Source organism: Anas acuta, chromosome 16 (assembly GCF_963932015.1).
Source record: "Anas acuta chromosome 16, bAnaAcu1.1, whole genome shotgun sequence".
Taxonomy (NCBI): Eukaryota; Metazoa; Chordata; class Aves; order Anseriformes; family Anatidae; genus Anas; species Anas acuta.
In genome coordinates this window covers 4144580-4164927 of record NC_088994.1, presented here as the reverse complement: position 1 = coordinate 4164927, position 20348 = coordinate 4144580, and the positions used below count along the sequence as shown (strand labels likewise).

Below are 20348 nucleotides of genomic sequence, written 5' to 3'. Positions count from 1 at the left end.
AAGCAGTTCAGGCAGGTCCTTGTTCCAAGCACGGCGGGTTTTTCATGGGGAGCTGCGTTTGTTGTGCCTGCTGGGCTTGCTGTGCGGCTGCAGCACTCATTTACCCCTGCACTGAGGAAGTCTCTCAGCTCTCAGCAGCAGAAGGAGCTGACATCCCCCCGTTCAGTCCCGTGTCAGAGCTGTCACACCGTGCTGGGGCAGGCTCTCAGTCTCCCTTTGCATTTCTGCACGCCATTCGGAGGTGTCAGCGCGTGGTGTGGGACCAAGTCAGGAGCCCGGGCAGTTCCCTGCGGGGTCAGAGCCCATCCTGCTGGCAGGGGAATCCCGCGGGGAGATCAGCCCCTTCCTGGTTGCCTTTTTGTGTCCGTACACCTGCTGGCTCAGCCCTCCTGGTGCTGCTGCCCAGCCCCTGGGGGATTTTTGTGCCACAGGGTGAGGGGGCAGGCAGGTGACATCTGCCTGTCACCTGCAGGGGTTTGAGGCACGACCCCCTGAACAAAACTGGAGACATGACCCCTTATCATGGGCTTGGTGGATGTCCTCTGAGCCCCACAGAAACCCGTTTCCTTGGCCTTCAGTGTTTCTGTGTCTGGAAAATCCAGCAGTGCTCACCCAGAGCTGCACCACTCCCCCAGCGGGGCGCTCCCCAGCCTGTAGGTGAGTTTTCTTACCCCAGCTTCACCCAGGACACATTTCATAGCCCGGCTGCAAATTGTTTAAACAAGGCATCAGATGCGCCGTGCTGGAAATAAGCTCCCCTCCTGTTGGGCTGGTAAAAATAGTCCGTGCTCCTCTGACAATATTCCTTATGGTAAACATCCAAAATGTTTCCTCCCGCGTCCCGCTGGCTGTGCTGCAGCACGCGGGGCTGGCGCTGGCTGAGGTCGGCCAAGCTCTGACCTTGCCCAGGAGCGCTGCCACCCTGCGATCCCCGGGCACGTTGTTCTGGGGGTAAATGGAGCTGGCCCGAAATAAAACGGGCAATAAGCAATCGCTTTTTTCCTTCACTGGCTGTCTTGTGCTGCAAAACGCTTCAAGGACTGAATTAGGGTGAGTGCATGTTCTCCTTCCATGATGGTTACTGAAGAAAAGCAGGGAGCAAGCAAAGCTGCAGGGCAGGAGGCCTCCCATCAGCACAGGAGGACTGCTGGCACCACCGGGATGGGTCTGGGGGGGCTGTCAGCTCTGCCTTGTTTGAGCAAACGTGCCAAGGCAGCAGCAGATCCTCCTTGAACAGGGCCTGGCAGTGCTGAAAACGTGCCTGGAGCGTCAGGTGGGAGCAGGAGCAGTGCAAGCCCCGTCCGTCGGCTTTCCTCACCTGCTGCTGTTGGCTGGCTGACAGCGACAGTGCCGTGAGTTGGTGGTGGCTCCTTCAGAGCTGTCCGAGCAGCCTGCTGAAAGGGGCTTGGAGCGGATTTTGGAAATCTGCACAGCCAGGTGGATGAGGGGAAGAAGCGTGGGGAATGGTGTGTCCACCTCGGGCTGCAGGCACGGCTCAGGGCACAGCGAGGCGAGTGGTGTTTGGACTGCAAAAATAAATATTATTCCTTGAGATGCCTCTGGTGCCTGTTCAGCTCCTGAAAGGCTGCGAGGAGCCGAGAATGTCCCCAATGTGAGGGAAGGACAGCAAGATGGATTGGGTTTTGCCGTGGGACACTAGCAACCTCGCAGGGTGCTGGGTGTTTCCATTCCAGGCTGCTTCCAGAGGCCACCAGCGGGCTGATTTCCCGACCAGAAGGCTGGTGGTGGCCTGGGGTCCCTCTGGAAACGAGCTCCTTTGTGCTGCTTTGGCACAGCACCTGGGCACTGTGTGCTGGCCCTGTCTGGGTGTCTCTGCAGCAGGAGGAACCTGCTCTCCGTGGCTGTGTGCTCAGCTTCCAGCTGAGAGGCTTGGCTCGGGGACAGATCTGGCAGTGGGGTTTTTGTGGATCCTACCTGTGTGTATGGGGGCGCTGGGGTGGAAAATTGTAGGGTTTCTGAGTTAACTGCATGGATCTGAGAAATGGTGGTGTGAGGTGGGTATGTCTTTCCTTTTCCCCAGGATTTGTTGCCGGGTTTGCCTCGCAGCCTCCTCGTGAAGCGCTGCCAAGTGCTTTTGGAGAGGCTGAGAGCCCCTCGCCCGCTCCCTCCCAGGCCACGCTCTGTCGTTACACAACTTCTTCTTTCTCGGTCCGTGCCGTGACGCAACAGGAGCTGTGTGGCTGCAGGGAATGCGGAGGCTGAGCTTTCTGGCAAACCTCTCGTAGAAACCTTCAGCCTTCCCAGAACTCGGCTGGCTATTTCCTGCCATGCACCACCGCCGAGGTGGCTGATAGGGCCGGTGAGCGTGGCTGGGGTGGGTGATCTGCCCTGCTTGTAGGAAACGTTGTCATGAGTGCTTTTTGCAAACCTGCTCGAGCTCCCCAGCTTTGTCTTGGAGTGCAGAGCCCTGCTGGAAACACTTCTGCTTGGAGCAGCGTGTTCAGGAGCATTTCCATATTGAATGACCCCTGTGCCAGCGATTGCCTCCTCCTTTTTCCAGCGAAGCTGTCTCATTCTGAGTGCTCACACAGCCTCCCCAGGCCTCCACTTCAGCCTGGGCTGCTCTTGCAAGCAGTGAGACTTGAACGGGTTCTGCTCCTCCTGCGCCACGTGGGATGAGCAAGGCTGGGTGCAGGGCGAGAAACAGCCTCTCCTTTAGCCCCGGTGGCTCTCCCAAGCCTCCGGGCCGTCCAGATCCTCCTGCAGGACACTGCTTCCCGGGCCAGATGGCACGGGGGAGGCTGCGAGCAGGTGAGAGCCCCGCTGGCCGCACGCAGCCCGCACGTGTCAGCGCCAGCTCCAAGGTCCCAGAGCCCCGGCTGCCCACGCGGCGTGCACGTGAGCCCAGACGCTCCCCAGACAGTGGTGGCTCTGCCCGGCCGAGCTGTGCCTGGCATTTCGGCAGCTCTAATTCTGGAGCTGGGGGAGCCGAGGGCTGGCTGGCTGCCCCCTCGCACGTGAGGTGGTGCAGGGAGAGCTCCGGCCTGCTGCTATCCCTGCTCTGGGGCCGGGCTGCCGGCCAGGGAGGAGCTGGGAGGCTGCGTCCCCTCTGCACCAGCTTGGTCCCTTGCTCAGGAGGGGTTTTGGGCTCTGACCGTGCTCCGGTTTGGAGTGACCTTCACCCTCTGCCTGTGTCTGCTCTGCAGGAAGCTTTCTGCAGGTCTCTGAGCAAGTTCTCCCATCGCACTGCATCGCTGGGAAGGGTCCTCTGCTCCCTCCCCACCTCCTCCAAGCTGGAACCCCTGTTTCCTGGAGGGTGCTCTCCGCTAGCCGAGATGCAGAGCCTCTCCCCTGCACTAAGCAGAACTGCTCCGGGAGCTGCTGCAACCTCTCTGCTGCCTGCCGAATGACCTCTGCTGGCCTGGAGGTGGTTTGCTTTGCTCTGGAAGCACCTGTGGGGTCCCCGAGGCACTGGTTGCTGCAGGAGCATCCCCAGAGCACCTCCTCTGCATCACCCACCCCCTCCTGGTTCTCCCCCTTTGTCAGCAGCCCTTAAGGGGAGGGGAGAGGAGCTCCACCTGCCTCCTTGGGACTCCTCCTTGCTGCTGCCACCTCCTTGCTGGGTTGCACCTGGAGCCAGGCCATGCCCCAAACCCCGCTGTCCTCAGGGACTGGCAGCTGGCAGTCCCGGTGATTTGGGACCCCTCTGCTTGTGGGCTTGGAACCATGCTCATATTTGAGAACAACACGGTCACAGAAGCTTAAGGGAGGGACAAAATGATCTTCAGCCCCTTTGGTCCTCAGGGGGAGTGTTTGCAGGGGCTGGGTAGGCTCTGGCATTGTGCCCCACTTTGTTTGCAGTGGTTTGTATGATTTTAGTTTATTTTTTTCTCCTTCCCCTGTCTAGTTTGGACTGACACCCTGCGGATCTGCAGGTGTTCTGGCAGATTTTGAGGACGCCTAACTCTTCAGTTGCTCAGCTTCCATCGCTTTCTCCTGTGTGCCAGCTTCTCTTGGTGGTGTTATAACCCCTGCAAACCGCAATTATCATCAGCAATTACCTCGAAAACCATAATTTCCACTGATGCAACCTGTGCTTCCTGCTGTTCCACACAAACGCTGCGTCAGCGTTGCACAAGGGGGCTGCATTCAAACAGGTTATGCAAATAATTGTTACTTAGAAATCTGATGAAACAGAAACTAAAGAGCGTTGGCTTAGTGTTGGCTCAGCTCCCCTCGACCCGCTCGGGTGCTCTGGAAGCGTGCGCTCCCTTGGCCGTGGAGCTGTAGCAGGCCAAGAAGTCCCCACTCCAGCTGGATCCGTGTGGTTAGGGCAGAGCGGTGCTGGAAAAAATCCTCTAGTCAGTCCTGGTGCTCAAGGGAGTGCCGAACTCCTTAACCTGCCGTGCTGCAGATGCCAGGCATGGATCCGGCCCCAGCCCTGCTGAGCACCCGCGTGGCACGGGGTGTGTAAAACGGGGGCTCCTGCAGTGCTGGGAGCCCAGCTGCATCCCTGCTGTGGTCACTTGTGACACTGGGATCCCTTAGGTGCAGGGTTTGGTTTGCGGGAGACAAGAAACCTGTTTGGTTTAGACTGGGTTTTGCCGGGTGTTTCACCCAGCGGTGTGTCTGGGGGTTGCAAATTGCTCTGTTCTCAGAGGCAGGCTGGCTGGTAGCTCCAACATCACACACGGGCAGTGCCTCTGTCATGTTTTCAGCAGCAGTGCTTAAAGAGGAACCTGGGGACTTGTGCTGCTCAGAGGCGAGCACTCCGGACATGTTTGCATGCTGTTTGAGTGCTGTTTATCTTTCAGTTAATTTTGGACAAACGAGCCTGTGTGGGATGCTCAGGACTGATGGGTTTTTGCTTTTACCTGCTGGGTACCAGAGGGAAGATGCTCACCAAGCTTTGCTTCCAGGAGCCCAGAAGCTCCCTTCTGACGCACGCAGCACCTCGTAGCGTGCGAGTGGGCACTCCTTGAACTGCCCCATCCGAAACGCTTAATTGTGGTGGCTTTTGTGCCAGAGAAGAGGGCAGAACAATCCCCGAGTGCTCTTGCAGCCCGTTGAGTGTAGCTGTGGGCACTGCGAGCTATTTTCAGACATGGGGAGGCTCGAAACAATCGCTTGCTCCTGAGAGCTTGCCGAGGTCCCCGGGAGGCGCGCTGGCAGCGCGTGTCCCCTGCAGAAGCGAGGCCGTGGCTCCCCGTAAGGGGAGGGTTGCCCTGATCTGAACACATCATCCCAAAGCCTGAGGCTTCCCCCTCCTCGTGCTGGTGGAGCTGTTCTGCAGTCACGAGGACGAAGCACAGGGAGGACTCTGAAAAGCCCTTTGAGAACCCTTGCAGAAGTTGCGCTCCCTCCCCGCGTCCCTCTGGCTGTGCCCTGTGGGTGCTGGTGTTAGGGCCTGGCCTGGGCCCCTCCTCGTGGCCTGGAGAGGAGCAGGGCCTGGTGTGTGGGATGTGTGCACAAGGATGTGTGTGTGGGGTTGTGTCCCAGCGGGTGCTGTGCCCGGGAAGGCAGCGTGGAGGTGCCGGGTGCTGCTCACCCCAGCAGCCATGCCCCACGGTGGCCTGGGCTGTGCCGTCCCCATTGGCCCCATCCCCATCCCACTATCAGCTCATCCCACGGAGCAAATGGGTGCCTGGGAGGCCTGGTGTGAGGGCAGGGCAGGGCAGGCTCTGTCGCAACCCCCAGGAGAAATGTGCCCAGTGAGTGCTCGAGGTGTGGAGCCAAACCTTGCCGGGCCTGGCCCTGATCCTCCCGGGCTCTGTACCCAGAGCAGCGCCTTCCTGCCCCTTCCCGAGCTGCTCTCTTCAGAGCAGGGCTCGTCCCCGAGGGGCAGAGCTGCGTGTGCAGTGCTCCTGTGCCTGGCACGAGCTGGCCAGCACGGTGCTCAGCCCAGCACCAGAGCCCTGTGCGCAGGGAGGGGAAGGGACAGGAGGAGATGCTCTTCCCTTGGCTCGGCTCAGTTGCAGCTGCTTGGCCCAGCTCTGAAAGCAGCTCTCAGCTCTTTGACCCTCGAGTAATAAAATCCGAAAGGAAACCTGTCATTTCCTGGTTTCTCTCTCAGCCGGGAGCCCCGCTGTGAGGGAGCCCAGCCCGCTGAACGGCCCCGTGTCACGCAGCTGAGCTGTCGTGGAGTGATGGTTTTGGTTGTGGGAAGGGAAGGGGAGGAAGCTGCTTGGGCCAGGGCTGAGCTGGCCGTGCCTGAGACAAACACTGCCCCAAACACTGCTGCTAGTTCTCATGACTCTTGGCATTCATGTTTCTTGCCTCCTTGTGCTTACAAAGGGCCAAACTTGCCTACAGGACCCAGCTGGGAATCCCCTTTCAGGAGCGGCCGGTTGGAGGTGCCACACAGCAGCGCGGGTATCAGTGGATCTATCACAGAGCCCTGCGCAAGCCCCAGGAACACCCAGGATGAGCTGAGTCTGTAGGCAGCAGATCCCTGAGCAGCTCTCGAAGGGGATCGTGCGCGGGTAGTCCTCAGGCCTGAAATGCCCTACACGGGGCAGAGGTGCGGGGCTTGTGCCTGTGGGGCTCCCCAGCAGAGCACGCGGCTCCGTGCTGACGCAGAGCAGCCACTCCTGGGGAATTACGGGAGAAACACGAGCATTTCCCTTCCCCGTGTCCGTGCCAGAACAGCTCTCCTCCCCCTCGCCTTGGTGCGTGCCTGTGCCCTCGGGGCTGTTTGGGATGCTGGAGGTGTGAGGTTTGTGCTCCCGAGTTAGAGGGGGCCTGGCCGCGGTCCTGAGGACGGAGCCGCGTGGAGGTGCGCCCTGGCTGCTCCCCAGCGCTGGTGTTGTCTTTCAGTCCCCTGCACGTAGCCCAGGGGACACTTCTCAAGGGGAATAGCTGGGAGCCACAGCTATTCTTTTAGGGGTCACTCGTGTCGGTGTGCTGGCTGCCCGGGGAGAGGCCAGGGAAGTGTCTCCCTCCTTCACCGGCTGTGGGAGATCGCTGCCCTGCTGCGTGGGAAGTCAACTTTTCCTTGCTAATCTCTTGATCTGTCGGGGTGCCACCTCGTTTCCTTCTCTGCAGCGGCTGAAGCCTTGTGTTGTGTTAAACCAAGGTGGTTTTTTTTATTTTGGTAACAGAACATTTCCCCGGGGACGTGACATTTCTGTTCTCTCTCTGGGTGCAGCTCTTGGCCCTTCTCCCTGGGGTGCCTGGTGCCAAGGTCCCGCTGGCACCGCGGTGACAGGAGCCCGGGGCTGGTTTGGGAAATCACAGGCTGAGCTAGGAAAAGGCCCATAAGATCACCAAGTCCAACCATTCAGCGAGGACCACGGAGAGAAAATAATGCAGAGCAGGCCTGGCACTTAACAAATACACGTGTGTATAAATACATGACCTTGGAATATAAGACAGCCCTTGGCATCCCCTCCCTGCTCATCAGGCAGGAGGTATGCAGGGCTGGCTGCTGCTGCAGGGCAACACTGGCCAATGTCTCATGCAGACAAGTCTGCAGGCACAAGTGTGTGTGAGCAGGGTGCCACACCACAGATCCCAGCTTCCTCCTGAGCCTGCGCACTCCTGGCTTTGGTTCTCTTAACGCCTTCTTCCTCTGGGTGCTCTCTGAAAGCTCCACGTGTTTGCACTGTGGGTGTTTGATTGTGTTTAGTTGTAGTCATTTACGTGGGGATGGGAACTTTGGACTAAATTGTCCCGCTATTGGAGAACTTCAGTCCAGAATTGGATTTCTGGGGTTTGGTTGCTCTGTGCTCGGAAGGGCGGGTGAGGGCATCGGGGTTGCCCAGAAGGGTAAGCACCCTGAGTCTGCAGGGTCACTGTTACGTTGTAGTGCCCGTGCAGTAACAAATACACCTCGTGTCCTTTTTCCAGGGAAGGGAACGAGCCTGGGGATTCCATGAAAATCACCTACAGCGAGCTGCTGCACAAAGTCTGTCAGTTTGCCAATGTCCTCCGCGACCAAGGTAGGCGGCTGGAGCAACAGGAGCGCTGAGTACTGGGAAAGCATCAGGCTGGTTTTTGGGACTGGCTCTGTTCTCTGCGTGGCTGCTGGTCTGTTGAGTAATTCTGTGCAAAGTGCTTCGTTTCTCCATTGGTTTCCACAGCTGTAGGGGAGGGTACACGCAGGTTTGCTCTGCAAAGTATTTTTGCACGTTCATCTGCAGTTCTGTACATGAAAGCTCATCAGTGCTGCTCCTGTCAGCAGGACTAGGAAAGAACCTGTGCTCAAAGCTCTTGGGCTTTTCCAGCTAGCAGTGGGCACTGGTTGCATTTCTTCCTCCTTCAAGGGACTGAACCCATCTGATCAGAACGTGGAGCATTCATTGCAGTCACCTCACAAGAGCTGTGGGGCTTGAAAGGCAAAATGCATGTGCCTGATGTTCCTGGACAGGCTGGAGCTCTCTTTCTGGTCACCACTGGCGTAAAGTTCCTCATTTCAAGTGTCTGCCACAGCTGCGTGGGCATTGCTGGGAAATGGCAGTGGACGCTCATGCCTGTGGACGCTTGCTTTGGCCTGGAGAGCTGAGGTGTTCCATGCAAGGCTGGCTCAGCTCTAGCTCCAGATGAAGCTTTATTGTGTGTATATAAACACTGACTTGTATAGATCCTTCTTTGCAGTAAGGTGTTCGTTTGGATGAATGACGTGTCCGTTTTCCCTCCACAGGTGTGAAGAAAGGAGACAGAATTTCCATCTACCTGCCGATGATCCTGGAGCTGGTGATAGCCATGCTCGCCTGTGCCAGGATTGGGGCTCTTCACTCCGTTGTGGTAGGAGCAAGCCCTGCGCGTCGCGCTTGGTGCAGGGCTGTGGGGGGGAGCAGCTCCTGGTTTTAGGATGGTGAGGAGAGAAGCTGGAAGAGCTGAAAAGATGGGCACTGACCAGAAGATGGGTGGAAACGAAACTAACGCTCTGTTTCCTAGCCCTCTTCTGCACCATGGCATGTCCTCTGGTGCTCTCCATCGATGCTGGGTGGTGGTGTTTGTGGTGGGGGAGCAGCACAGCTGTGGCCGTCCCTGTTGTTAACCTTGTTAACCCGGTCGTGTGATCTGTCAGTTTGCAGGTTTCTCAGCAAACTCTCTTTGTGAGCGGATTCTTGACTGCGGTTGTTCTCTCCTCATTACGGCAGGTAAAGCGCGCCTCAGTGCCCCTGACCCTGAGCTGTTTCTGTTGGCTGGCTGAAAGGTCTGTGTTTTAAAAGCCAGATGTGCTTGGAACTGGGAGAGAAGGAGGCAGTGCTTCAGCTGAGCTGCTGCGAGGCGGATGCGCTGCTTGTAGCTGTGCTTGAGCACAGTTTTCCACTTTGAACGTACAGCGGAGCATCTAAGCAGCCCGCCCACTTTGTCCTGTACAGCATGATGTCACCAGCTGATAATAACATGTTTCCAAATGCTTCTCATCCATGTTTCTCTCCAAAATAAGCCAGATGTTTGCAAGATGTATCATTTATGGGGCAATCCAAATATGAGGATTCCCTCCCTTTCCAGTTTCAAGGAAATTCCTGTCTCAACTCCCAGCCTCGTAAAGCAAAGAATACAGAGAGTGGTGGTGCTTGTGTGTAAGCCCACTGCGTCTTCCACAGCTGTTTTCTGAGACAGTGCTGTTACTATTAATAGCATGGAAAGGACCCACTAAACTTTACAATCTGTGCTCTTGCCACATTGGATTATTCCCCCAGGATATCCCCAGGAGCTTTGTTGGGTCAAATCTGAACCTCTCCCAGGGAAGGAATTTCACCATTTCTCTTGGCATCCTTTTCTCTAGACCAAAAGGGTATATTAGGAAACCTTTCCCATCAGCCGCTTGTCGTCTTTCCCTCCCTCTGGTGCATGAGTTCTGCTCTGCCCTCATGAGGCTGCCTGTTTTTAGCTGTCCCAGGCTGCCTTGGCTGAGGAGCCTCTCTCAAGTTTTCCTTACTGTTTCACAGATGCCTTTTATCGAGGAGACAAGCTGGTCAACTTGAAGCAGATTGCAGACGAAGCCCTCCAGAAATGTAAAGACAAGTAAGTTCAGGTTCCTTTGTGAGAAGGGCATTTATTGGAATCTGCTCACACACAAGTGGGAACAGAAACTTGCAGTTTGGCAGACTGGAGCGGGTCTGACACAAGCTGCAATGAGCCTTTCAAAAGGAACACGCAATTCAACTACCTTGTCTTAAGAATATCATCTTTAAACTTTGCTCTCCTCCATTCTGACCTGGAGGCCCACGTGTTGGGTGGGAGGTTTTGCTGGAGATGTACTGTATAATCCCAAATCACTGCAACCCGGGGCAGATCTCCCAGTGCTGCAGCAGCAGCTTGTAGAGCGGGAGGGAATAACACACCTCTGTACACAGTGTGCCTGCTCTGACACAATGCTGTGGTGCAGGCTGAGACGGGGCTTAAATCTTGCCTAAAAACTCCTTGTTCAACAATAATGAAATAAAACAGAACTATTTCAACTTTGGGAAACGGCTGTGTAACAGGAAGCAGCACTTTAATTGGCATGCACCAACCTGTGCACAGGATCAGCGCCTGACTGCACGCAGGTACGTGGTTAAGCTGCTCCATTTTAGAAAAGGTCTTTGCTGAAATACCGGTACATCACAGACAGGCAGACATCATCGCCTTTTACAGAAAGGGAAAGAAACATGGTGAAATGACTTTGCCAGGCTTACAGATGCAGTCACTGTCACACTGGAGACCACACCTAGATCCTTACACTTCCACATCAGAACTTCTTCTTCCGATTGCTCTCCCTTCATTGACAAGAGAAGGTGTTGATAATGACTTTTTTGTAACCTTTTGTTTTGCAGGCAAGGTATTCCTGGCTTGCTAAGGTAGAATAAAAGCAACAAATCTGTAGGAAAATGTTGTTGATGTTCAGAAGCATAATCTGTGCTTTTGCATTCACCTTCCCAAGGAATGAGTTCAGTTAGACGTTGTTTGGAGTTGGAAGTCTCCCTAATAGGTACTCAGTGAATTACAGGCCGGGATGGGGGATGAACACACACAGGGTTCTTGTCAGCAGTGGTACAAGGAAAACTTTGGGGTGGATGTTTTCAGCTTTGTTTCAGATCTGCATCCAGCTCTTGACGGATACCAGCTATTACTGAACCTCTGCTCCAACATGGATCCCTGAGATGATGAAAGAAAAATGTGTAGCTTATATGAGACTAAATGTAGTTTTGTAAATGAGATCAAACATGTAGATTTGGGGTAGATAGCCTGAATGTTAAAAATTCAGGCTTGAAATAATTTTCAACTCTGACGTTTGTGTTTGTAGAAGCAATTGTGTGGTAGAGCAGGAGTGACCCTGAAGTTAGGAATTGAAGCTGTAGAAATTAACCGATGTGTTGGTACCCTGGCAGGACTGAAAGGAGTTGTCTTCTGATGGGGGCTAGCAGAGAATCTAAAGCCCTGTTCTTTTCCTTGATGTATAACCTGGCACTGGAAGTGTTTCCCCTTCCAAACTGGCCACTGGATCACGCTTAGGACCGGGAGCAGCCACCTACCATCCCCTGGGTGCTGTGGGAGGCCTTGTTCAGATTCACAGACAGGCAAACTTGGGATTTGTCAGGCACTTCCCCAGCAGTGAACTGAGAGATGCTTGTGGAGTCGCTCCTTCCCCTGCAGGCAGGAGTGGCGTGCGTGTGGTTTACCTGATAGCTCCCTGGTAAGCTCTGCACAGCCCTTTCCTATTCTCCGAGCTCTGCTTTTGCTGTGGCTCACCTCCTGCAGCAATTCACAGGAGGCCTGAAGGCTGCATGGCACTGCTCGCAGCATAGAGGAGGGGAGAGGTGATCAGGAGCCTGGGGAGGGTCTCCTCACAGCCAGGGCAATGCCAGGCTGCAGAGCAGCCCTTCGTGGCGAGCTAACAGCGTGGGCACATGGGCAGTTTATGCTGTGGCTTAAGAAATGCAGCTTAGGGCCTCTGCTCTGCCTTCAGTGCAGCCCATAAAATCCCCGAGGGGCAGGCTTAGCTTGAGCAGCCCGAGCTGATGGCTCCTTTCCCTTGACAGGGGCTCCCCGTTGAAAAAAGTCATTGTGGTGAAGCACATGGGCAGGGAGGAGATCGCAGCGGACGGGACGTGCAGCAAGTCTCCCCCTCTCAAAAGGCTGTGCCAGGACGTACAGGTATGCTCCTGGGGGCTGGGAACGGGGGCTTCTTGTGTTCTGGAAGTCAGAGCCCAGCAGATCACTGTGTGAAACCACTGGAGAGCTCCCCTGGATGCTCCTGTTTCCTGACTCTGTTCCTGCGTTCTCCCTGCTTGCTGTTGTTGCTTTGGGAGCTGTATGACGAAGGGTTCCTTTGTCTTCCCGAGATCCCTTCCCTGCAGCTTTCTTTAACACCATCACTGGCTGCCAGCCTGCGGGATCCCTGGAAGCACAGCAGGGCGCAGCTTCCCCAGGCTGGATGCTGCTAGGACGAGGACAAGATGGTGTTTTCCTCTGTCCAGTGAAGGACTCCCTCATTTAAATCCTGTACCAATCTCCCCTTTTGTGCAAGGAGCAATGATTTCCTGCACCGTAGCTGTGACAGCAGAAACAGCAGAAAGATTTGGTTTTGGGGCCTGAGCCCAGCCCCAAGATAACAATCGTAAGCTGGGAATAACGCAGTCGCTGTGTGGCTGGCACAGGAACTGTGTCAGCTGTTGGGGCTGAGGCTTTCCCTCACAACTGAACCCAGATGGAAGGATGCGGGCCAGAGACATGTGGCGAGAGGGGGGTGGAAGGAGGAGAAGGTGTCAGGAGCCGTGGCATCCTGCTGAGCTCCTGGGGCTGGGCTCAGCCCTGCTGCACCTGGCAGTCGGGTGCTGCCTTCAGCGTCCCAGCACTAACAGTGTGCTCCGTGCCACGGGGCATTGTCTTCTGCCCCTAAATGTTTGGTAATTAATTCACAGCAGCGCATCGAGTTACCCCTAGGTGTTTGGATATGGCCCATGCAGGCTGGTGCTTGCCCAGAGGTGGGCTGTGTTTGGGGGACGTGTTTGAGCTTTGGGCTCTGCTTCCAAAGGGAAGGTCCCTGCACATCCTGGCACAAGCCCAGCAGATGAGGTATCTTTCAGTTAACTTTGCTTGTTCAGCTGTGTTAACTTTTGGGGGTTTTGCTCACTGTTTGCCAGCCCAGCCGTGTTACGCTGGCCTGCGTTGCCCCTTCTCTTGCTTGAAAGGGGAGCTGCAGAGGGGTGGGAAGACAGGAGCAGGCCAGCGTTTGTTGTTTCCCCAGCTGGGAAGCTGTGGTGCAGCCAGCCCCGTGCTGCTGCTTTTGGTGCTGTGAGGCTACCGAGCAGCCTCCTGGGCGCAGGCAGGAGCCGGGCTGCGTGCTGTCAGCCCCTGGGTCTTGCTGCTGTCCTTGTTCAGACATTTCATTAAGGATCGCCCTCCCCCCGAGTGCACCTTTACTGTTCCATTGCCTGTGTGATGGTGTCGGGGGGCTGCGTGCCTGCCCCGTGCTGTTGTGCCCTGCCTGGAGGTGGGTACCTGGGGAAGGTGATGGAAGTGGCAAGGCTGCTGCTTAGAGAGCTTCTTCTGGCCCAGGCACTGGGGCAGTGCCCTCTGCAGCCTGCCAGGCTGATTTCCCAGCTCCTTGCCTGCAAAGCCTGGTCCGGATCCTCCGCTTCTCATCTTTCACTCCCTCTTTGTGGATTTTTAACAGGAAAAAAAGGCTGAGAGCCCACAGAGACTCCATCCCAAGGTATTTACGCACAGCTCTGCCTTTCTCCCCTCGGCACCTCCCCTCTCCAGCCCTCCACCTTTCTAACCGCTCCGCGTGGCCGCACGTGCCCCCCTAACCGGGCTGCCCGCGGGTGCATGTTAGCTGTCAGACACCGCTCGCTGCTTGGCTGCGGTCACCGGGCGCTGCGGGGGCTGTGACGGCCTCTGGAAGGAGAAGCAGAGGGCGAGGAGGTGTGTGTGTGTGTGCGGCACAGCCTGGGGTCTGCGGCACCAACCTTGCTGCCAGAAACAAATCTGCTTCTGTGAAGCCACCTGAACGTGTGTGAGTGTGCTGGCAAGGTGAATTCACAACCCCTCGGGTTTGCTGCCGGTGCTAGGACAACGTTTCACCCCTTCTCCTCTAGGAGCAGTCCTCGCAATGTGCTTCCCCTCGTCCCAAGGCTGGCAGGAGTCGCGTGCAGCTCCCCAGCCCTGGCCTGGGCTCTGCTTGTTCCAGCCGAGGAGCTGCAGCCTCAGGGCCCCACATGAAGCACACACGGGCCAGGCAGCGCGGGTGCTCTGCTGGAGCACTTGGAGAGCTGGGATGGGCTCCTATTGCTCAGCATCACTACGTGCTGTCGGAGGCTCAGGTGTTCCCCAGTCCTGCTGCGGCCCCCAGCATGAGCTGCCCCAGGGCCTTGCTGACTTCTCTCAGGACGCATCCCACTTGGGTTCTGGCTCCTGGCCTGGCTCCATGGAGCTCTAGTTACCTAAAATCCTACCTAGGATCAGGGCAGCTCAGTTTGCCCAGCTCATGCGTGTGGGGCAGCTCTGCCTGCAGGCACCTTCAGCTCTGCTCCGTCCCTCGGCTCTGGGTCTCCTTCTTACCCTGACAGCTTCACGGGGCCGGAGGGAGGCAGCACGTCCTGCTGGCTCCCCTGATTTAGGAGCTGTCGGGCAGGGCTGGTTCCAGGGGCCCTGTGCTGTGCTGCAGCTCAGCCCCGCTCCGTGGGGCGGTGGAAATTTGGTGCTGAGGGGGCCTTGGGGGAAGGGTGCCAGCAGGCTGCTGGGCTGGCGTGAGCTGAGCTTGGGGGTGTTTGCCGTGGCGCCTTGCTGGGAGCTTGCTGATGTGCCAGAGGTGTGGAAACGTCTCTCCCAGGTAAAGAAATCCCAAACAGGTGCCCTGGGGATCCGCGAGAGCTTTCCAAAAGGCCTCAGCCCTGCGGTGCTGTCAGCGCAGGGCCGCAGCAGCCGGTGTTGCTGCACCATGCGCAGGAGCTGCAGGCTGAGCGCTGCTGCCCAGCGCCTCCAAACGGCGTGCACACAGCGCTGGGGATGCGGAGAGTCACTGTGCCACCCCGTGGCTGCTCTCTGCACAGAGATGCTCCAGCTGAGGGGATTTCGGGCTGTGAGACTTGCAGCACTGGCACTTGCTGCCCTCAGGCCGCTTGGTGCAGCTGGGAGCCGCTGGGTTCCAGCTCCCTGCTGGGGACCTCACACCCAGAAATCCACCTGACTTGGCAAGTGCCACAAGCAGGCCACGGTGCCTGCTCAGCCACAGCATCCCCCGGAGCCAGAAGTTCCTTTTACCCACGTTTCCACCCTGCTTTGCTGGGCTGACATCCTCCTGTTGCCTTTCTGCCTCTCGGACCAAAGGCAGCCGCTGGCCCCGTCTGCTCGGGGGGCAGCCTGGGGGCTGTGTGTGGGCTGTCCCACACCACGCACCCCCTTGCTCTTCTCGGAGATGTCCCAGCTGTGAGTTGGCCTCCTGGTGCTGTGAGGCTTGGGGTCAGCATGCCCGGCCTTGTGGAGATATGTGAAGCAGAGACCTGCCCTCAGGGTGAGGAGCACTGCCTGTGCTGTCCCCAGGCTCCTCCAGGGAAAGGAGAGAAGGTCGGGTGGACTCGGGTCTTGCACTGCACCGTGCCATCCCGGGGATGGAGCCAGCCAGCACGGCTCTCAGGGTGACCTCTGCCTGTCACCCATGGGTGCTGGCAGCCCCACTGCAGCTCTGGCACCTTCGGGCAGCTGCTGCTGGGCGTTTCGGTCAGAGCAGCCACCTCTCACCAGGGGAAATAGCTTAAAACTGGGATGTAACAGGTTTTCTGGGCTGCAGGGCCAAACAGCATGAGCCTGGTGTGTTTCTGTTGGTCTTGGGGCGTGTGGTGTGCTGGGGCTCGCTGCTTTGCTGTCGGACTGCAGCTCAGGGGCAGGAGGGGGCCTGTGCCCTAAAAGCACAGAGCAGCTGGGGCTGCAGCACCTCTCCTGGCTGCTCCTGAGAGGGGTTTGTTTGTCTTGCCAATGGTTTGGAAAACCTGCTTCAAGGCTCGCAGCCAGACGCCGTGTAAAGGTTTTCCTTGCTGGCTGCAGGCTGGGAAAGGAGCTGCTGGAGTGGGAGTTGCAGCTCCGATGCACGGTTTGCAGCGAGCAGCTCTGGGCAGTGGCCGTGCTGTGAGTACTGTGGGCCAAGAGGGGTGACGAGGTCGGGGCCGCAGCCCCCTTGTCCCCCCCCTGCTTTTTGGGCAGGGGCTGTTCCTAATCTTGTGCTTTCCTCAGACCCCCTGGAACCCAGGCATGGACATGTGGTGGCACGAGCTGATGAACGGTGCCAGCACGGAGTGCGAGCCCGAGTGGTGTGACGCGGAGGACAAACTCTTCATCCTCTACACCAGCGGCTCCACGGGGAAACCCAAGGTACGGCTCGCCTGTTCTGCTGAGTGACAGCAAGGCCTCGGGGGGAAGAGGAGCTGCGGAGGGGCTGTGCTGGCTGTGGTGCTCACCCCAGGAGGACGAGGGCCCTGGAGCTCGCTGACAGTGCTGTGCCCTCTCCCCGCAGGGCGTGCTGCACACCGTGGGCGGGTACATGCTTTATGCTGCCACCTCCTTCAAGTACGTCTTCGATTACCAGCCTGAGGACGTGTACTGGTGCACGGCTGACATCGGGTGGATAACGGGCCATTCCTACCTCACCTATGGACCCCTGGCCAACGGGGCCACCAGCGTGCTCGTAAGTGCTGGGCTGCTGCTGGGTGCCTGACTGCGGGGGGCTGGAGGTGCTGGTGCTGAGCCACATCCCTGCCTTGCTCTGTGATAACACCCCAGGACGTGCTGTTCTCCCTCGTGCAAAGCCCCATCGTGCTGTATGCCACATCACAGGGCTCTGTGCAGAGAGGTGGCAGTCCCCAAGGAAGATGTGGGTGCCTTCCCAGTGGTGCTGGGGAGTGCCAGGCTCTGGGTGCTTAGTTCTGCAAATGCTCCCGTGCTTCTTTCCCTTAGAAACACAAGCCTTGTGTACTGGGCTGCCAGGCTTGCTGCAAAAACTGATGTGAAAGCTGGACCAGGAGCTAGGGAGTGATGCTGTTGACACCTGAGGTGGATCTGGCAACCTGCAGTTAATTCCTGTGCCTGTGTCTCCTTTGGCAGTGTACAAATCAGGAACCAGAGGCCTGTGTCCGAGACTCCCGTGAGGAAATGCACACAGGGAAATGTCATGCTGGGAGAATCCTTCTTAGTGGGGTTCTGGGTGCTCCTGGTTGTGGGTCCATCACTCTGTCTGGACCGATCACCCTTTTATGTGATACAGGCAGTGTCATTGGGGCTGGTGGGACTGCATCACTGTGAGAGCCCCCTTGCTGGTAGGGTGCTTTGGGGGACAATTGCTAGGACACCAGCAGCAGGAGGGCGCTAAATCCATCTGAGGAAGCAGTACGAGGGGTCCTGGACTGGTTTCACACCTGGTGCCCCTGGCGTGCCTCTAAGGACACTGCTGGGCTGCAGCCGTTCACAGGGGCTCCTGCTTGTGAGGGTGCCTCAGGCGGCTGGGAGGGGGCAGCGAGGATCAGCTGTGTCACTGCCCTCTCTCGCTCAGTTTGAAGGTGTCCCCACCTACCCGGACATCGGGCGCATGTGGAGCATTGTTGACAAGTACAAGGTGACCAAGTTCTACACAGCACCCACAGCCATCCGGCTGCTGATGAAGCACGGGGAGGAGCCCGTTAAAAAGTGAGTCAGTCCCCACGGACACGGGGGCCCCTGGCTCTGGCGTAGCTTCCTCTCCCAGCAGCAGCTTCCCCACTGCGCTTTCTGAACAAACCGAGACCTTTTGCCTTCAACCCAGCAACTTGCAGGCTGTGTTTCTTTGCCCCCAGCACTCCCTGCAGCATGGCACTCCAGAGCAGGCTCTTCTCTTTCGCCACGAGCTGCAGATCAGCTTAGACTTGGGCTTTTCCCTGCTCCTCACCCAAAGCTCATGGAGGTGGCCCAAGGAAGGGAAGGAGCAGAGCCAAGTGGGATCTTGCAGACAGCAAAACCACAGAGGTTTCCCCTCTTCCCCCACGGGTGAGGGCAGAGAAAAGGCTGAACTGTTGAAACCCCAGATACATTTAGGAGGCCCAGGGATTCCTGCAGGCTCTGCAGTGCCACAGGCTCACAGCTGCTCCCCTCTGTGGCCTGCTGAGCCCCTGCGAGCCCCCTCCTCTCTGCAGGCACAGCAGGAAGTCCCTGAAGGTGCTGGGGACCGTCGGGGAGCCCATCAACCCTGAAGCCTGGCTGTGGTACTACCGCGTGGTGGGAGAAGAGCGGTGTCCCATCGTGGACACGTTCTGGCAGACAGAGACGGTGAGTGCCCACCTGGGTGGGTGTCTCGGGGACTTCTCTTTCCCTGCTGCTCCTGGCAGGCAGCGGGGTGTCTGGGCAGGTTTGCCGTAGTGTTCCCGTGGTGCCATGGGGACTAGTTGGTTGGCTTGCCCAGGAGCTTGCTCCTAGTGGCTGGTGTAGCCTGCAAGTGTTGGTTCCCCTTCTCTCAGGGCCTCAGAGTCCATGGGGAGACCTCAAAAGGGTCTCTGCCAAGGTCTGCTCTGAGCCCTGCTCTCTCTCCCTCTGTTTCCTCCAGCATCTCCAAAGCTTTAAGCCCAAACGTGGGCTCCCTGTCCCCTGCTGTATCCTCCCCAACAGGCTGGCATCACCTAAACTCACTCCTTTTTGCCTCCCTTCACAGGGTGGCCACATGCTGACGTCTCTCCCTGCTGCCACCCCCATGAAGCCAGGCTCTGCTGTGAGTACTTTTCTCCTTCCTCCTGGGAGGGAAGGGTCCCCCGGATCCACACTCCCTCTACTTCGCACGTTACAGTGCCTGGGCTCACCGCCCTGTCTCCTCGCTGTTGTCCCCATGGCAGACGTTCCCCTTCTTCGGCGTGGTCCCTGCCATTGTGAATGAGTCGGGGGAAGAGCTGGAAGGAGAAGCAGAAGGCTACCTGGTAAAGAGGGGCTGATGTCCCACACCCTCCCCTTGTCTGTCCCCCACCACCTCCAGGACGTTCCCGGTGCCGTGAGCACCTCTCTGCCTGCCCTGGACCCAGACAAGGCTCCCTTTGGGTGGCAGGAGCTGCTCATACTGCCCTAACTCCCTGGCAGTTCTGTGAACGAGCTGTTCAATGATCCATGAAAACACTTGCACACATGGGCAAGGCAGGAGGAAGGGAACAAGTTGTCAGCCGAGCTCCTTTCCCTATGCCAAGGGTGGAGAGACTTTCCCAACAGATCAGCACAGGGCAGCAGCTGAGTGTCATTGCTTAGGGCTGCCTCTGTGGCACCTCTGTAGCTGCACAGCACTGCAGAGACCAGGTTATTTTCCCTCCCCTTGCAAAAGAAACGGTTTATAAAATCCCTAGGGGAGGTAGTGCACACTGCTTTCTACCTTGGCCTTTGGAAGAGCTCCTCAGTGAGGTGGTTTCCTCCGTGTCCCCAGGAGCTGCAGAAGGGTTTTGTTCAGCTCGACAAGCCCTGGAGCAGTGTGGGCACTGAACTTGCTGGCCACTGATGCTTGAATCAGATTCAGAAACACTGACCCACAGCAGAGGCCGAGAGCTGGCTCGGTTAAGAGTTGTTTTTGCTCCCGCTGACTCCGGTTTGCATTTCTCATTCTCTCATTGCAGGTATTTAAGCAGCCCTGGCCAGGAATAATGCGCACGCTGTACGGAAACCACCAGCAATTTGAAACCACCTACTTCAAGAAGTTCCCTGGGTACTACGTGACAGGCGACGGTAAGGTGGCCTGGGCGGCGTGTGGGTGCAGAGGCCCGAGGACAGCAATTAAAATCTTGCAGTGCCCTGGCCTCAGGATCCCTTATCGGTTGCTCTGAGGACTGGCACTGCTTCCTCACACTGTCGCTTCTGGTTATTTTTAGGTTGCAGGAGAGATAAGGATGGTTATTACTGGATCACAGGGCGAATCGATGACATGTTGAATGTTTCTGGTAAGGACAACTTTTGTCTTCAGTGGGAGCCAGTGTGCTTTGTGGCGCGAGTTAACGAGCCACCTTGCTTTTATGGGGGACAGCTCTGCGTCTGTGGGCCTGCCCAGAGACCTGTCCCCAAGTCAGACAAGCCTGAGGCTTGGTGACTCCGGATTAATGCCTCCAGGAGGGAGGGAGCCTTCTGTAATATCTCAGAGGAGGTCCTCAACCAGCGTTATGTGCTGCTGTGTTGGAGCATGTGGGGCCACAGGGGATTTCAGCCAGGCAGGGCAGGGCCTTGCAGCCTCTGATCCAAGCTGCAGCCCCAGGTAGGGCTAACGTCAAAGCTGCATCAAACTGCTCAGTGCTGTGTCCCCAGAGACAGAGCTTTTCCCCAAAATCCAGCTCCCTCTCAGCCTGTGCTTTGTTTAACCCTGTGGTCGGAGACAATTCACAGAACTCTTAAAGAAAAAAGCCTGAAGACAGGAGGGAGAAGAGCCGGGGAGGGGAGGGGGCCTTGCTCTGCAGCCTGTCCTGGGAGCG

General features: G+C 57.3%; 1 protein-coding gene across 2 annotated transcripts in view; it reads left to right on the top strand.

The window, feature by feature from the left end:
• Nucleotides 1–20348, top strand: part of ACSS2 (acyl-CoA synthetase short chain family member 2) — a 31140-nt gene that overhangs the window by 7523 nt on the left and 3269 nt on the right. The window contains exons 3-16 of one of the 2 annotated variants that reach the window (XM_068700083.1): nucleotides 7810–7901; nucleotides 8603–8706; nucleotides 8993–9065; nucleotides 9864–9939; nucleotides 11937–12051; nucleotides 13574–13612; nucleotides 16129–16266; nucleotides 16409–16579; nucleotides 17441–17574; nucleotides 18057–18189; nucleotides 18569–18625; nucleotides 18747–18827; nucleotides 19506–19614; nucleotides 19758–19826. In XM_068700083.1, the coding sequence (XP_068556184.1) occupies nucleotides 7810–7901; nucleotides 8603–8706; nucleotides 8993–9065; nucleotides 9864–9939; nucleotides 11937–12051; nucleotides 13574–13612; nucleotides 16129–16266; nucleotides 16409–16579; nucleotides 17441–17574; nucleotides 18057–18189; nucleotides 18569–18625; nucleotides 18747–18827; nucleotides 19506–19614; nucleotides 19758–19826 (1391 nt within the window). The remainder of the gene's footprint in view (nucleotides 1–7809; nucleotides 7902–8602; nucleotides 8707–8992; nucleotides 9066–9863; nucleotides 9940–11936; nucleotides 12052–13573; nucleotides 13613–16128; nucleotides 16267–16408; nucleotides 16580–17440; nucleotides 17575–18056; nucleotides 18190–18568; nucleotides 18626–18746; nucleotides 18828–19505; nucleotides 19615–19757; nucleotides 19827–20348) is intronic. The other variant, XM_068700084.1, reaches the window with a different exon arrangement.